This window comes from Rattus rattus, chromosome 2, assembly GCF_011064425.1.
Source record: "Rattus rattus isolate New Zealand chromosome 2, Rrattus_CSIRO_v1, whole genome shotgun sequence".
Lineage (NCBI taxonomy): Eukaryota > Metazoa > Chordata > Mammalia > Rodentia > Muridae > Rattus > Rattus rattus.
In genome coordinates this window covers 49,635,004-49,647,405 of record NC_046155.1, presented here as the reverse complement: position 1 = coordinate 49,647,405, position 12,402 = coordinate 49,635,004, and the positions used below count along the sequence as shown (strand labels likewise).

Below are 12,402 nucleotides of genomic sequence, written 5' to 3'. Positions count from 1 at the left end.
TTGCTTTTAAATTCCATCTTAAGGAAACCTTTATTCATTAACCAAATACTTTTAAAACTTCTTTCACAAATCTGTACTTAAAACAAGAAAAGAAATATGTTCCCCACCTTCAACAATAGCAAATCCTCCATTAACCAAAGCAACAGAGATTTCACAGAGGCCACCAGAGGCCAGGCGTGGACTCAATGCCAGGTAGAGAAACAGACACACAGTACAGTTTTGTGATGCCTGGGGAAATCGAATATATTTTAACTATTAGATGAAATAAAATTTACTGAAATGGAAAGGTAGGATTATTGCTTGAAAATGAGATATAAAAACAGCTTTCACAGATTGATCCCACTTTGGTAATATTTTTTTATATCAAAAGCTAATCAGTTGGATATGAACGAAGTATTACCAGCCGATAGTAAAGACAGAAATGTTTATTATTAATATGGAAGTGGTACATATGCATCATGGGAAATTAAAATGTAAAAAATACGATTTTAAAACTAGATACAGAATGTATGTGCTTCTGAAGGAGAAAGAACATGGAACCGGGGAAAAAGGAAAGAAAAAAATTGGATCCTTTTTTTTCCCCCAATATCAATTTAACCCAGTTATAGAATCAATTGCTTCTAATAATATGATGTAGGTATAGATTGTCCCTTGGGACATAAGGATCTTTTTTCTAATCCTTTGTTGGGACAACTTGACCTTCAAAACCAAAGAACAATTTGTGAGCAACTTTAACAGGTCTGAAGACAAAAACGCCCAAGGCTATTGTTCTAGAAACAGTGTTACATCTATTAGTTTTGCTTCTCCCTCCAGTCTGACGAGGTTTAGTCAGCTCAGACAGCAAGAAGTCAACTGGATGTGAAACAGCCCAACCAGAGGCTACAGCATGACATGCATAGTGGAGAGAGCTGTTGAGTCAACCTCTTTACCTAGCTCATTTCTGCATGCTGGGATTGTGTTTAATCTTCACTAAAACCCTAGCATAAGGAAAGTGAGTGTGTGAAATCTCACTGTACCCAGGAATTAAAGGTTTCAAAGCCAGCTCCACTTGGCCCTGGGCCATTGGTCTGATAATTCCCTTCATATTCCTTTTTTGTTGATGTTGCTTTGTTTCTGTGGCCAATACTCTGACAGAAACAGGTTTAGTTTGGTTCACATTTCCAGTGGGATAGAGGCCCTGGCAGCTAAGTTATGGTACCAGGTGGGGAAGCTGCCTCATAATCTCACATCCATACTCAGGAAGCAGAGCAGAGAGCACAGGAAGCAAGGCCAGAAAAACTCCCAAACTTACATGAAATAGCACATTTCCTTCAGCAAATTTCCACCTTGAAATGTTTCAGTGCCTCAACAAACAGTGCTACCAGTTGAAGACCAAGTGTTTAAAACCATGAATAATTGTGGGACATTGCACATCCAAACCACAACGCCCTAAATAGATATCCTAACCCATAGATTATTTCTTCTGGATGGACTCCTCGCCATCATGAATGTCACAAGTTATAGTAGTGGGTACTGAGCCATGCACAACTGTCCCTTTTGTCAGGTGTGTAGCTGGCCTTCTTCTATGAATCCCACTGAGTATCATAAATCTAGAAGGTCTGGTTCTTCTCATCCAAACCATCATTTGCTGCAAGGAAATTGTGGACAGACATGGGAAATGACTGGCTTTAAAGTCATTCTGAGACTTTGTGACAGTTCCACTAATAACGACAGTGACAGAGATACAGACTAACACTAATGAAGCCTGTTTTAATCACCAACAGCTGTCCCAAGCACTTAAGATATATGACCTGCCTTATTAAATCTTGCAAACAGAGTTGAGAGAGAGAAAAAAAACTATAATTATCGCTGCTTTACAAAAGACAAAACTTGGCGTAAGTCTCACGAACAAGCAGAGCCTAAGAATTCTGTGTTCAGCAGGGTCATTTCCATGCCAATGTTCTCCTTGTCATGCGTTGTGCTCTCACCCTCAAGTCTCTTTAAGGGCATCTTCTAAATGTGGTCACCCTGCATACAGTGGGTGATCATCTCTTTCTTCATTAAAAATGTTAATAGAACAGATGGTATGCTGTAACCATTCTCATTCATTTTCATTCAGATGAATTATTTAGACAGTCACACACATGCTTTGAAATGTTTTGTTTGTTTGTTTGGGCAATTCTAGGACTGTACCTGGAGTGGTATACCTATGAGGCAAGTGTTATATCACGGAAGGATTGCATTTGCCCTGTGATTTGAAACTCTTAATGCATTGTGACTTATTAAATAAAAATTACACCAGCCAGAGTTAAATAGGAAGGTTTGAGCTCAACTAATATAAAAGGAAGATTGATTCTTAAGTTAGCTGACCAAAGAGTATTGGAGAACCATAGGGACATGCGGGGTCATGAGTGTGGTTAAGACACCTGAAGCAACTACTGTCCCCTAGGTAAGTCAGTCTCTGTCTTCCCACAAAAGCAGGAAGGTGACAGTTGTGCCTTTCTTGGTCATGGCTATCAAAAGACTATCTCACCCCTGACCCTTGGCCATCACATTTTTAAGTTGTCCGAGATTTACCTCTTAAAGGGTTGGAGCTCTAATCAACAGCCCCGAGTTTTCTAGAGTACCCAGAGGAAAGAGAGGCCAGCAGCTGCACCCAGAACATGCCTGCACAGAACTAAGTAAAATGAGAGAAAGGAAAGGCCATCATGCCGGACGGCAGGAGGCAAACCATTGAAGAGTGATGGAGGAAGGCCGGTTTACCCAAGGGCACCAAGCAGACTGAGAGGAAGGGTCTTATTTCTCTACATATGCTCCGGGCTCCAGGCCTTGACAAAATGGCAAGTGTGTCATATTCATCTCCTTTAAGAACTGAAAAACAGAAAGGCCATTTAATTGGCTTTTACTTTTTTTCTTTTCCAACCCTACTATATGTATTTGAATACTTAGGAAGAACATTTCTAGGACAGCCTATCTTGACCTCATGTAGGTTTACACGTTAGATGATAATGAGGAAGCCACACCATTTGTATTCTCTCGCTAGGCTAGACACTCTCCCCTTATATATGATGTCACTGCCCCTTAATTGGAGAGGTGAGGAGAGAGTGAGAATGACATAAACCTCTGCCTTGAGAGCAACTTCAGAGCTCACGAGGTGACTCTTGGGTCCTGCCATTTATCACACTGCTAATTTGTATGCTTATAATTGTTCTCCACCTGAAAGGACTTAGGGATGTTCTCAGGGCTGATCAATGACTCAGAAAACATATCTGTGGAGCAAAGCCACTGTTCCGAGTACATAGTTTGTCACCTAAGAGTCTTCAAAGCATGTGCTTGATGACTTGGTAGCACTGATAAGAAATGTACAAGTGTGGGCTTTTGTGCCTCCTGAATGTATGATTGACTTCGTCCATGTCACTTATCTGCCACTGAAGCACATGGACATGCCTGAAACAAGAATTGATTGTCAAAGATGTAAATGCATAAATAATGAAGCCTCCATGAAAATGGAATCATTTACACGTTGAATAAATAACTGCAGATTACCTGCTAAGGACATGGCCTTTAAAAACCTACAACTACCAAGTACCATCCTATGGCCAAGAGCACAGAGCCTCTATCCTCACAGAAGTTAACACACACACACACACACACACACACACGCATGCACGCACACAGTCACACAAATACACACACACACACAAATTCACACACACCCGCACACGCACACACATGCACGAGCACACACACACATATGTGTGTGTATATATGTACATATACATATATGTGTGTATATATGTATATATATGTATGTATTGATGAAAGATATATAGATATAGATTAGATATAGATATAGATCCCATTACGTATATCTGATGATGAAGGAGTCAACTAGTGGGATAGTCTCCATGGCTGTGGGGTTAGAACAGCCTATCCAATGAGAGTCTGAGGGAAAAGAGCCAGGCCTGCTGTGGTATGGGGGAGCTGAGGCATTAGCTATGGAGAGTGGAGGCATCATGGAGGAACAGTGGGAAGGATGGGCCCTGTCAGTACAAGGTGTGCAGGCTGGAAACACTGCAGACCGTGAGGCAGCAGAGAGGGGCTATACCATGTCATACGAGATGAAACAGACCGTCAAAAGAAGGTGCATTCATTCGAAGTGCAGTGTGGAGCACCTGGCATATTTGGGGAGAGGATACTGTAATCTGCCAGTTCTGTGTGCCATAAACTATGAGGTAGAGAGATTGAGGATATAAAAATACACCCTGACACTGTGATTTGAAGCTCGTGACAATCTTGGGTCTTCGCCTCACTTTCTTGGAACAAATGCCAGCTTATGGCACAGTGACACAGAATACCAAAGTTGACCCTTTTTTGGAATACAGGGGTTCCTCTGCCAGCTGATTCCTGTCCCGCATGCCTTGGTCTAAATGCTCTTCATGCCTCCTCTGAGCCCCTCCCATTTCCTCCCAGAAAATTCCTCTGTACGATTATTGTTAGGTGAATCACCATACAACTTCCTGGAGGATCAATACTAACCCAGGGACTGCAGAGAAACCTAAATTATTCCTGATATTAGGAATGAGAAATCCCATCCTATGAAGTTTATGAGCAAAAAACTGCTAGCTGTAGAATAATTATGTCAATGAATAAAAGTACGTAATATCTTAATTACTGCATATTCATAAAATGATAAGAATGTATTCTTAATACGGTGGTATCATTAAGAAATATAATGAAAACAAATGTTGAGGAAGAACGATTAGTCAGGGAAAATGTGAAATAGCTTAGCATAGTTTTGTAGGTATGCACTGGGATGAATGAGCACCCCAGTTAGAGTACACATGTTTTGGCATCATAACATTGTCATGCATACAGGGCCCTCCTATCACTTACTGTCCAGGATTCCAATGTCTGTGCTGAGGACCGTGGGCAAAGGCTGCAGACATAGGTATGGGCCAGAGTCTGTGACTTCAGTTTAGCAAAGGAAGGGCTAACAGGGACAGGATAGTGTTTGCCCTCAAGAAGGGTCATTATGGCGAGTATGGAAGTGTTTGTATGTAAAACAATGTTTAGACTGCATTGTGGAACTGTTTAACTTGTAGTGATGAAGTTACTGTTACATCCACAGAGGAATTCCGGTCTCTTCGCTTGGCTTTTTCTCCAAACTTGGATGACTACAACCCTGACATCCCGGAGTGGAGGAGGGACATCAGCCGAGTAATCAAAAAGTCTCTGGTGGAAGTGAGTACACACAGTACCTTCTCTCCACCAGACACAATTCTTCTCTGTCCTTGAATAGCTTCATGGAGAACAGACCCGTAGCAGAGGAAGGAGAAGTCAGAGCTGGAGCCCAAAGGAAGTACAGTTAAACAGTTTAGTATCGTAACATTTGTGATCTAAATATACATGCCTTTATTGTTGGGTGAGCACAGTCCTCAGAAACACATGGCCCTTACCCCTATGAAGCTGATTCTGCTTCAAGAAGGACATGGAGATCTGTGGCAGTCATGCAGCTGAGCTCATGCCTTGGTCATTCGTAAAGGAAAAATCAGTGACTGCATAATAAGGAAAGAGAACCCTGTCTCAGTATCTTCAATGGTGAGTATAATTAGTAAGAAAAGCTCAGGGTCCAGATCCACATCTGTCAGCACATAGCTGCAAGAGCACATAGCACACAGTACCTAACTATATTTCTGTGTCTTCTTTTTTAAAGAAAAACTTTATTCCTTCCCAATCCCAAGAGAAGGTAATTAGTACCCTCATTGTGTAGAGAAAGCAACCAGGATATCTCTCCTAGACTCTCATGAGCAATAGGTGATAAAGCTACAAACTTGGGTTGAATGCCATGATTCTCATTCCTGGGATCTTACAATCACAGCCTCTAAGCTCCCTAAGCTTTCTGGAGGAGTTACTAAGTGGTGTGACTTATTTCTCAGTGGGAACTCAACTTGTGAGCCATTGATGTTCATTCTCTCCCCTCATCCCTGCAGTACCCAGGTCTCTGCTCCTAAGTCACCACTCCTCACACTCCTATGTGACTTCTACATCTACTGGTGCCTTCTACCTGACTCTTCATCTGTCATCTTTCTCCAAAGGATTAACCCAGTCTCTCTCCCTCCCTCACAGGCCACAGGGATTCCCAGCCAGCATATCCTGGTGGCAGTGTTACCTGGCTTACCCACTGCTGCTGAGCTCTTTGTTTTGCCCTATCAAGATGGAACCAGAGAAAACAAAAGGTCCCCAGAGGACCTGGAGCAGGTGAGTTATTCAGAAGATATTTCAAACTTCTCTCACCCTTATATAAGCAGTCTAGCCACCATAATAGTTCTGGGATGCCTGGTGGTGTACAATTAACCCTGATAGGAGAATCAGTGTTTAGTCAGAGAGCTGAAACCAGGTGACGTCTTCAAAGGCCATGCCACTTAGAATGTGGTATGCATTTCAGGGAGGTCTTCCTTTTAGTGAAGAGGCCACAGGTTTAGATGTAAGCCAGGTTTCCAGCTTTGTCACTGCTATTACGGTTCTATCATACAAACGAGGCAATCACAGACAAAAGAAAATAAGTCATTTAGCTAAAGTCACTGTGATCCCATAGGTACTTTTGTCAGTTGAGGAAATGACATAAGAAAGTATTTGGCCAGGAGAGTTCAATAAATTTGTAACAGTTGTGTTTATGGTTGTTTTATGATAGAAAAAGATAAGGAAATAAGAAAACTAAGACTGCAGTAGTGAAAAACACTTCTGGAAGAAGAAATGCTGATACTGAGGAAGTAAGATGGTTTGTGAATTGACTTTCAGAAAGTAGAGAAACAAACAGAAACAGTAAGGACATGGAAGATTGGTGAGAATGCGGCTCAAATTAGTTATCATGGTTTAGAGCGGGAAAGGGACTCCTGTCATTTCAGAGGAAAGCAAGATACTAGGCTAGAGTTTGTAACATGATTAAAGAAACCGATTATATTGTAGCTTATTCAGAGTTCCAGTCAAAGTAAACCCAGTATTCACATAAAACCCATGTGAAACTTGTATCCTAGTTATGGAGAGCATTGTTTCCCTGACAAAAAACAGTGCAATGATGAAATTGTCTTCTAAGGCCAAGATATGAGACTCCATGCCGCTCACTAATAACCTGTAGATTCAGCTGTTGATGTGTTTCTCTGACTTGGTCACTGAGGGAATGGTAGTTAGCTTTGAAAGTCATTTAATGGAAAAGCCAGAGGTACAGTTGAGGCAAAGACAAATTCAGAACCAATCCCAAGCATCACCAAATGATTTCCTCTTTCCTCTCTCCTTCTGCTCTCCCTGTGACCACATGAGGAGCTTGTGCAGGAATAGAGCCAGTACATAGGAAAGTGTGGATGGCTACAGCAAGTCCTGGCTTCCGGTTAACTTGAGTTTAACTCCACTCTAAAGCCTAGGCCTGTTGTCTGATCATCCCAGTAAGTTTGCAGTTGTTTTGGGTCCAGTGTGGGTCAAGTGAAGAGGCATCTCTTCATCCTTACAGTTCTGTAGATAGAGCACTGCTGTTAACATATCAGATACTTTTACCCTCTGTGTATCAGGGTTAGAGTAGCCCATCCCAAGCTATTTTATAATTGTAAAAGCAGAGGACTAAGTTCTTCATAGCAAACATAAAGGAGGAAGAAACATTGGTAAAACTAAAGCAGCTTCCCAAGGTTATCAATATAAATGTGTAATAGAATACATAGACTTTAAAGACAAATACAGAGGCTATAAACAACAGAAATAAACCCATTATGTGAGAGTTGAACTCTGGAATGTTGATTATAGCTGCTTTCTTCATGTTCTGGTCCATTCCTTATAGAGAAGTTGAACAGAACACCCAGTAGGGTAAGAGAATGGATTCTGTCCAGGGGTTCTTGAAGAGTGGGAGGGAAAGCCCACAGTAAGTGTACCTGGATCTCTTTCCTGAGCCACTTTTGACAGCACCCCCCACCCCAGGGAACGGAAATGCTAATTGATTGGGACTCTCCTGTCTGTGAAATAAATTGAGAATTCTTCCCAGTGAGAAGCACTTGACCCTTATCAGGATGCCATCACCAGGTTAATCAAGTGCCCTCTATCTGGGAGAGCTCGACCAGTCTTGCTTTCAGACTTCCAGCGAGTGTGGGAAGGCTCTCGTGCCCTCAGTGCCCTCATCAAGAAGATCACACGCTGCTATCCCAAGACGAGTTTGCTCAAGTCTGGCCCAAGTGTTGCCCTCTTGGCCCTGCATCCCTTGCTTCTCTCTGAGTTCTCAGGAGTGATAGACATGGATGAGCCATGTCTGGAGGGAGGGAGACCACCATGCTCTGAGGAGGTGACAATGCCTTCCTGGAGAAAGAAGGGGCTTACACTTGTAGTATTTCAAGCTCCTTAAATGGCATTATGGGAAGAGCATGCCAATTAGTAATCCAAAGCTAAATGGTCAGTCCCAAAAATATGCATATGAATAACATTATACAAACCGAGTAGGTCATATTTAGGCAATGACAATATTTATGACATATTTATGACAATGAATAATTGATCATAATGGATCAAAAACGTTATGTGGGAGGATTTAAAGAAGGAACAGGAAAGGAAAATATTATAATATCAAAAATAAAATTAAAACGTACAAGTGTTACTATTTTGGACCAGGTCAGACTTGTCATTGATAAATTTGTCAAAGTATTTGCTATTTGGGAATTTTAAATAATGTGTAGAAAACCACCACACATTTGTGCTATGACCACAGTGCCTGCTACATGAGGATCAAACAGGACTATATATGTTTTCATAGATTTCTGAGGATCTGCAGTGGGAACCTCTTAGCTCTATGGGGGATTCTGCAGCTTTGCCTCACCCTTGCTAAGCTAGGACACTTCAGATAATCAATTTGTACATCCACACTGAGTGGCCCTAAGACAGAACTGTGAGTACTATCTGCTTGATGCAAACCCTGAGAAGCTGGGGTCCAAGCAAATAGAGATCCAAATGCCCACTCAGTAAAGGTGGGGCAGATGTTCATATCAAAGGACACTACTAATGCTCTCACTCCAGAAGTCCAGTGTTCAGTATGGAAACACAAACAATAAAGACCATGGCAACATGTTGCATCCAAGTTAAATAGTATTCCCACAGTAATGTACACGGAGAAAAGCAACTTAGATGATGCACAAGGTAATAAATTCAAAATATCAGGGATAAATATGCTCAAGGAACTTGAAGAGAGTGTGAATAAATTCCAGGATCAAAGACCAAGAAAACACAGACTTTTGAATGGAATAGGGAAAGCAAGTCAACGTTTTCTTTTATTTAAATAGTATTTCTATTTGTTATTTGAAAATTCCATATATGCGAACAATGAATTTTGAGTAATCCACTCTAACACTCCCATCCAAACTCTTCCCCCTTCCAACCTCCGGCATCCATTCCATATCCTTATCTTTGCACTGTTTAAAAAATCAATTCCTTCCTTAAATGTCCCTTTTGTTCTAGTTCCAATGACAGACATATTTATTCCTGTCATGTGAGTGCATTTTCCCCAGATAATTGTACTAAAAATACTCTAGATGTTGAATATGTTGCTGGAATGGTGACCACCACTGCTGAGAATTAAATATTGATAGCCTTCATTCTTTTGGGCACATAGGATTATAACTATAATTTTCGACTGTCTAGGCAGAACATTGACACTTATTTAAGACAATGAATTGGGAGAAGGAGGGCTATGTGTGGTTTCCAACCTGAAGAACTCAAGTGTTTGCAAGTTTCCTTTCTCCTCTGATATAGTTAGTGGGAACATTTAAAATGGCTTCTCCTCCAGTTTGTTTCCCTGTGTGGTAGGAAGCTCCTGCCTACCAGTGGTTGATACCACACATAAGGGAAAAAAATGCCTCTTTTGTTCAGATGAAAATTTTCTGTTGTTACTTTACTCTAGCTGAGTTGATTCTGATTGTTACACTCGATCTTCATATTTTGGGTAAGGAGAATTGCTGTTTCTCCAACAGTAAGGCTTTCCTCTGACATCCTTCCTAGTTCCTGCACTGAGTCTCCATTGCCATTTCAACTAGTAATTTAAATGAACTTCATCTGCATCATAGACATGTCCTACCAAACAGGCAAAAACCAAGAATAATAGTCTGTTTCTCGAGCCACGATTGTTTAGCTGAAGTAGAATAGGAAATAGGCTGTGAAGGAAAGCTGCAGAAAAGGATGACAGTATGAAGGAAAAATGAAATTCACTTAGGAGACACACTGTTCACTGGACAGCAAGAGAAGTACATTCATCTCGCTTCAGCAAGCCCGTCTCTGAGCGGTCATACATTATTTCACTTGAGTCTTTCTCAGGCAACTGCTTTTCCTTCTCACTTAGGCTCTGGCTATGCTTCCTTTAGGTTTGTAGCTTCCTGTAATCTATCTGTCGTCCAAATTTTCAAATATTACAATTTTTACAGATTACTGGACTGAATACATTCATGAGGAGCATGTTAGGGAATGTCTATTCCTGTGGCCCGCATTGCTCAGTGGCCTTGGGGACAGTATTTTTTAGTTTGAGTGTGTTATAGATAGATTAGAAATGACAGTGTAATGAATTAAATACTGAACTGCTTCTATCTCAGAAAAATATATAACTAGACATCTTTCTTTCCCCCTCTTGGGTAAATGATTTGAGAAACCTATATTTTTTTTAGTTGTGCTAAACTAGGATTAAGAGCTAAACAGAGCTGAAGTCTAGTCTCAATGCCTCAAATATTAACTTGGTAATGTTCTTCGAGCCCTATGCTTTTCCATGGGGATGGCAGCATCAACAAATAAGAAAAAATTCCTAGACACATGCAACATTACCAAATTAAAGTGTTCAGTGCATGTATCATGTGCTAAAATATTTAAACAACATCTCAGGATCTGATAAAGACAATACAGAGTTCTGTAATTAACCTGGTGAGAGGTTTAAAGTATTGCTGAAATTTGTAAATTGTTTACTACTAATTTATGTGAATAGCAAAATGCCCAGTTCTAATTGAGGTTATTCTTGTATGTAATGTAAATTGCATCTACTTTTGCTGCTTATGCATAATTCTTTCCCACAGAGTATATATCCCTTATCAAGTGTCTTTTGATGCAAGTTAAATAACATGAAACACGTTCTGTTACTAAATTAATTTTGCATACCTGACTTGGTTTTGTAAATGATATAGACAAAGCCAATGAAGTAATGATAAAAACCAACACACATCTAAGAAGCTAATTACTTTCCCAAGGGACTCTCCTGGAGATAATAAATTAAAAGTATGTTGTTTGGATAAATTATATTTTCTGATTTAGATATTTATATGTCTCACTTGAGTATAATCATTTTCAGGAATAAACAGTGATATCACTTCACTGGGATGAAAGTGGGAAGCCCTTCCACTATTGATACATAATTCTATATTAGGTTTCTGATAGTCTCTAGGAAACAGGTCAATTTTCTAATTGCTTCTCAGATGTCTTTCATGTTTGGACTAAAGTTTTCTTTTCTCATTGTATGTCCACATATACCTGAGTTTGTATGTTTTTATGTGTATGCATATTAACAGTTTGCATTTATTTGTAAGTTTCAAAACCTAAGCCATTGTGATAGGCATTTACTAAAAATCTATTGTTTATTTCCTATCAAACTCCACTAATTGAGGAGTAATAAGAGATAACAGAGAAAATACCTTTGATGAAATAGCTTGGAAAATCTATTCTTCTTGAAAACCTGGAGCTCTGAGAAAATTGTCCCATGCTAATAAAAAATGAACATCTCCGCAGAAGGACAAGGTGGGACTCAGCATAATTTTAACATAGAATTGCTTTTCTTCATGGCTTCACAATGGCAGCGTTTGAGAGAACAATCCCTGGTGCTCATCGGCAGCGTGCGAGGATCATCTGTCCCTCCCCTGGTCTAGCAGAGAAGTTTATGTTCAGGTCACTGAAGTTCTGTTGCCAACTAGGGACTTCTATAATGGACTCCAAACTAAGCCATCAGATCCTACTTAATTATTAAGGTTCAACACTGCCATTTTGGCAACTTACTAGAGGAGGTGAAACAGAAAATAAAAAAGGGGAAGCAGAGGAATCTAACTAGAAGAATAATGGCCAGCATCCATCTAATGAAACTTAGTAGTATATTAAATAAAATATGAACTCGATGCTTAAAATAATATATTAAAAACAAGGCAAAGATAGCAGATAAAAATAAGTAGTATGAATATCTTTTGGAGCCTTTCAGAAATCCCTCGAAATCTGTTAGCAAGGCACAAAATGCTAAGCAAAAGAAAGGGCTTTTACCTTTTTTGTAATACCTTGCTGTATGTAATTTCTACTCAGACCCCATGCTCAGGTTGAATAGTCTAGAATCCCATGTTCCTTATCAACATATGCCAGCCTCAGAAGTAGTTTAACAAA

The 12,402-nt window shown here is 40.1% G+C and overlaps 1 protein-coding gene across 4 annotated transcripts in view; it reads left to right on the top strand.

The window, feature by feature from the left end:
• Sorcs1 (sortilin related VPS10 domain containing receptor 1) overlaps nt 1-12,402 on the top strand; it is a 507,144-nt gene that overhangs the window by 472,052 nt on the left and 22,690 nt on the right. For all 4 annotated transcript variants that reach the window (XM_032892179.1, XM_032892181.1, XM_032892180.1 and 1 more), the window contains exons 22-23: nt 5,111-5,223; nt 6,109-6,240. In XM_032892179.1, the coding sequence (XP_032748070.1) occupies nt 5,111-5,223; nt 6,109-6,240 (245 nt within the window). The remainder of the gene's footprint in view (nt 1-5,110; nt 5,224-6,108; nt 6,241-12,402) is intronic.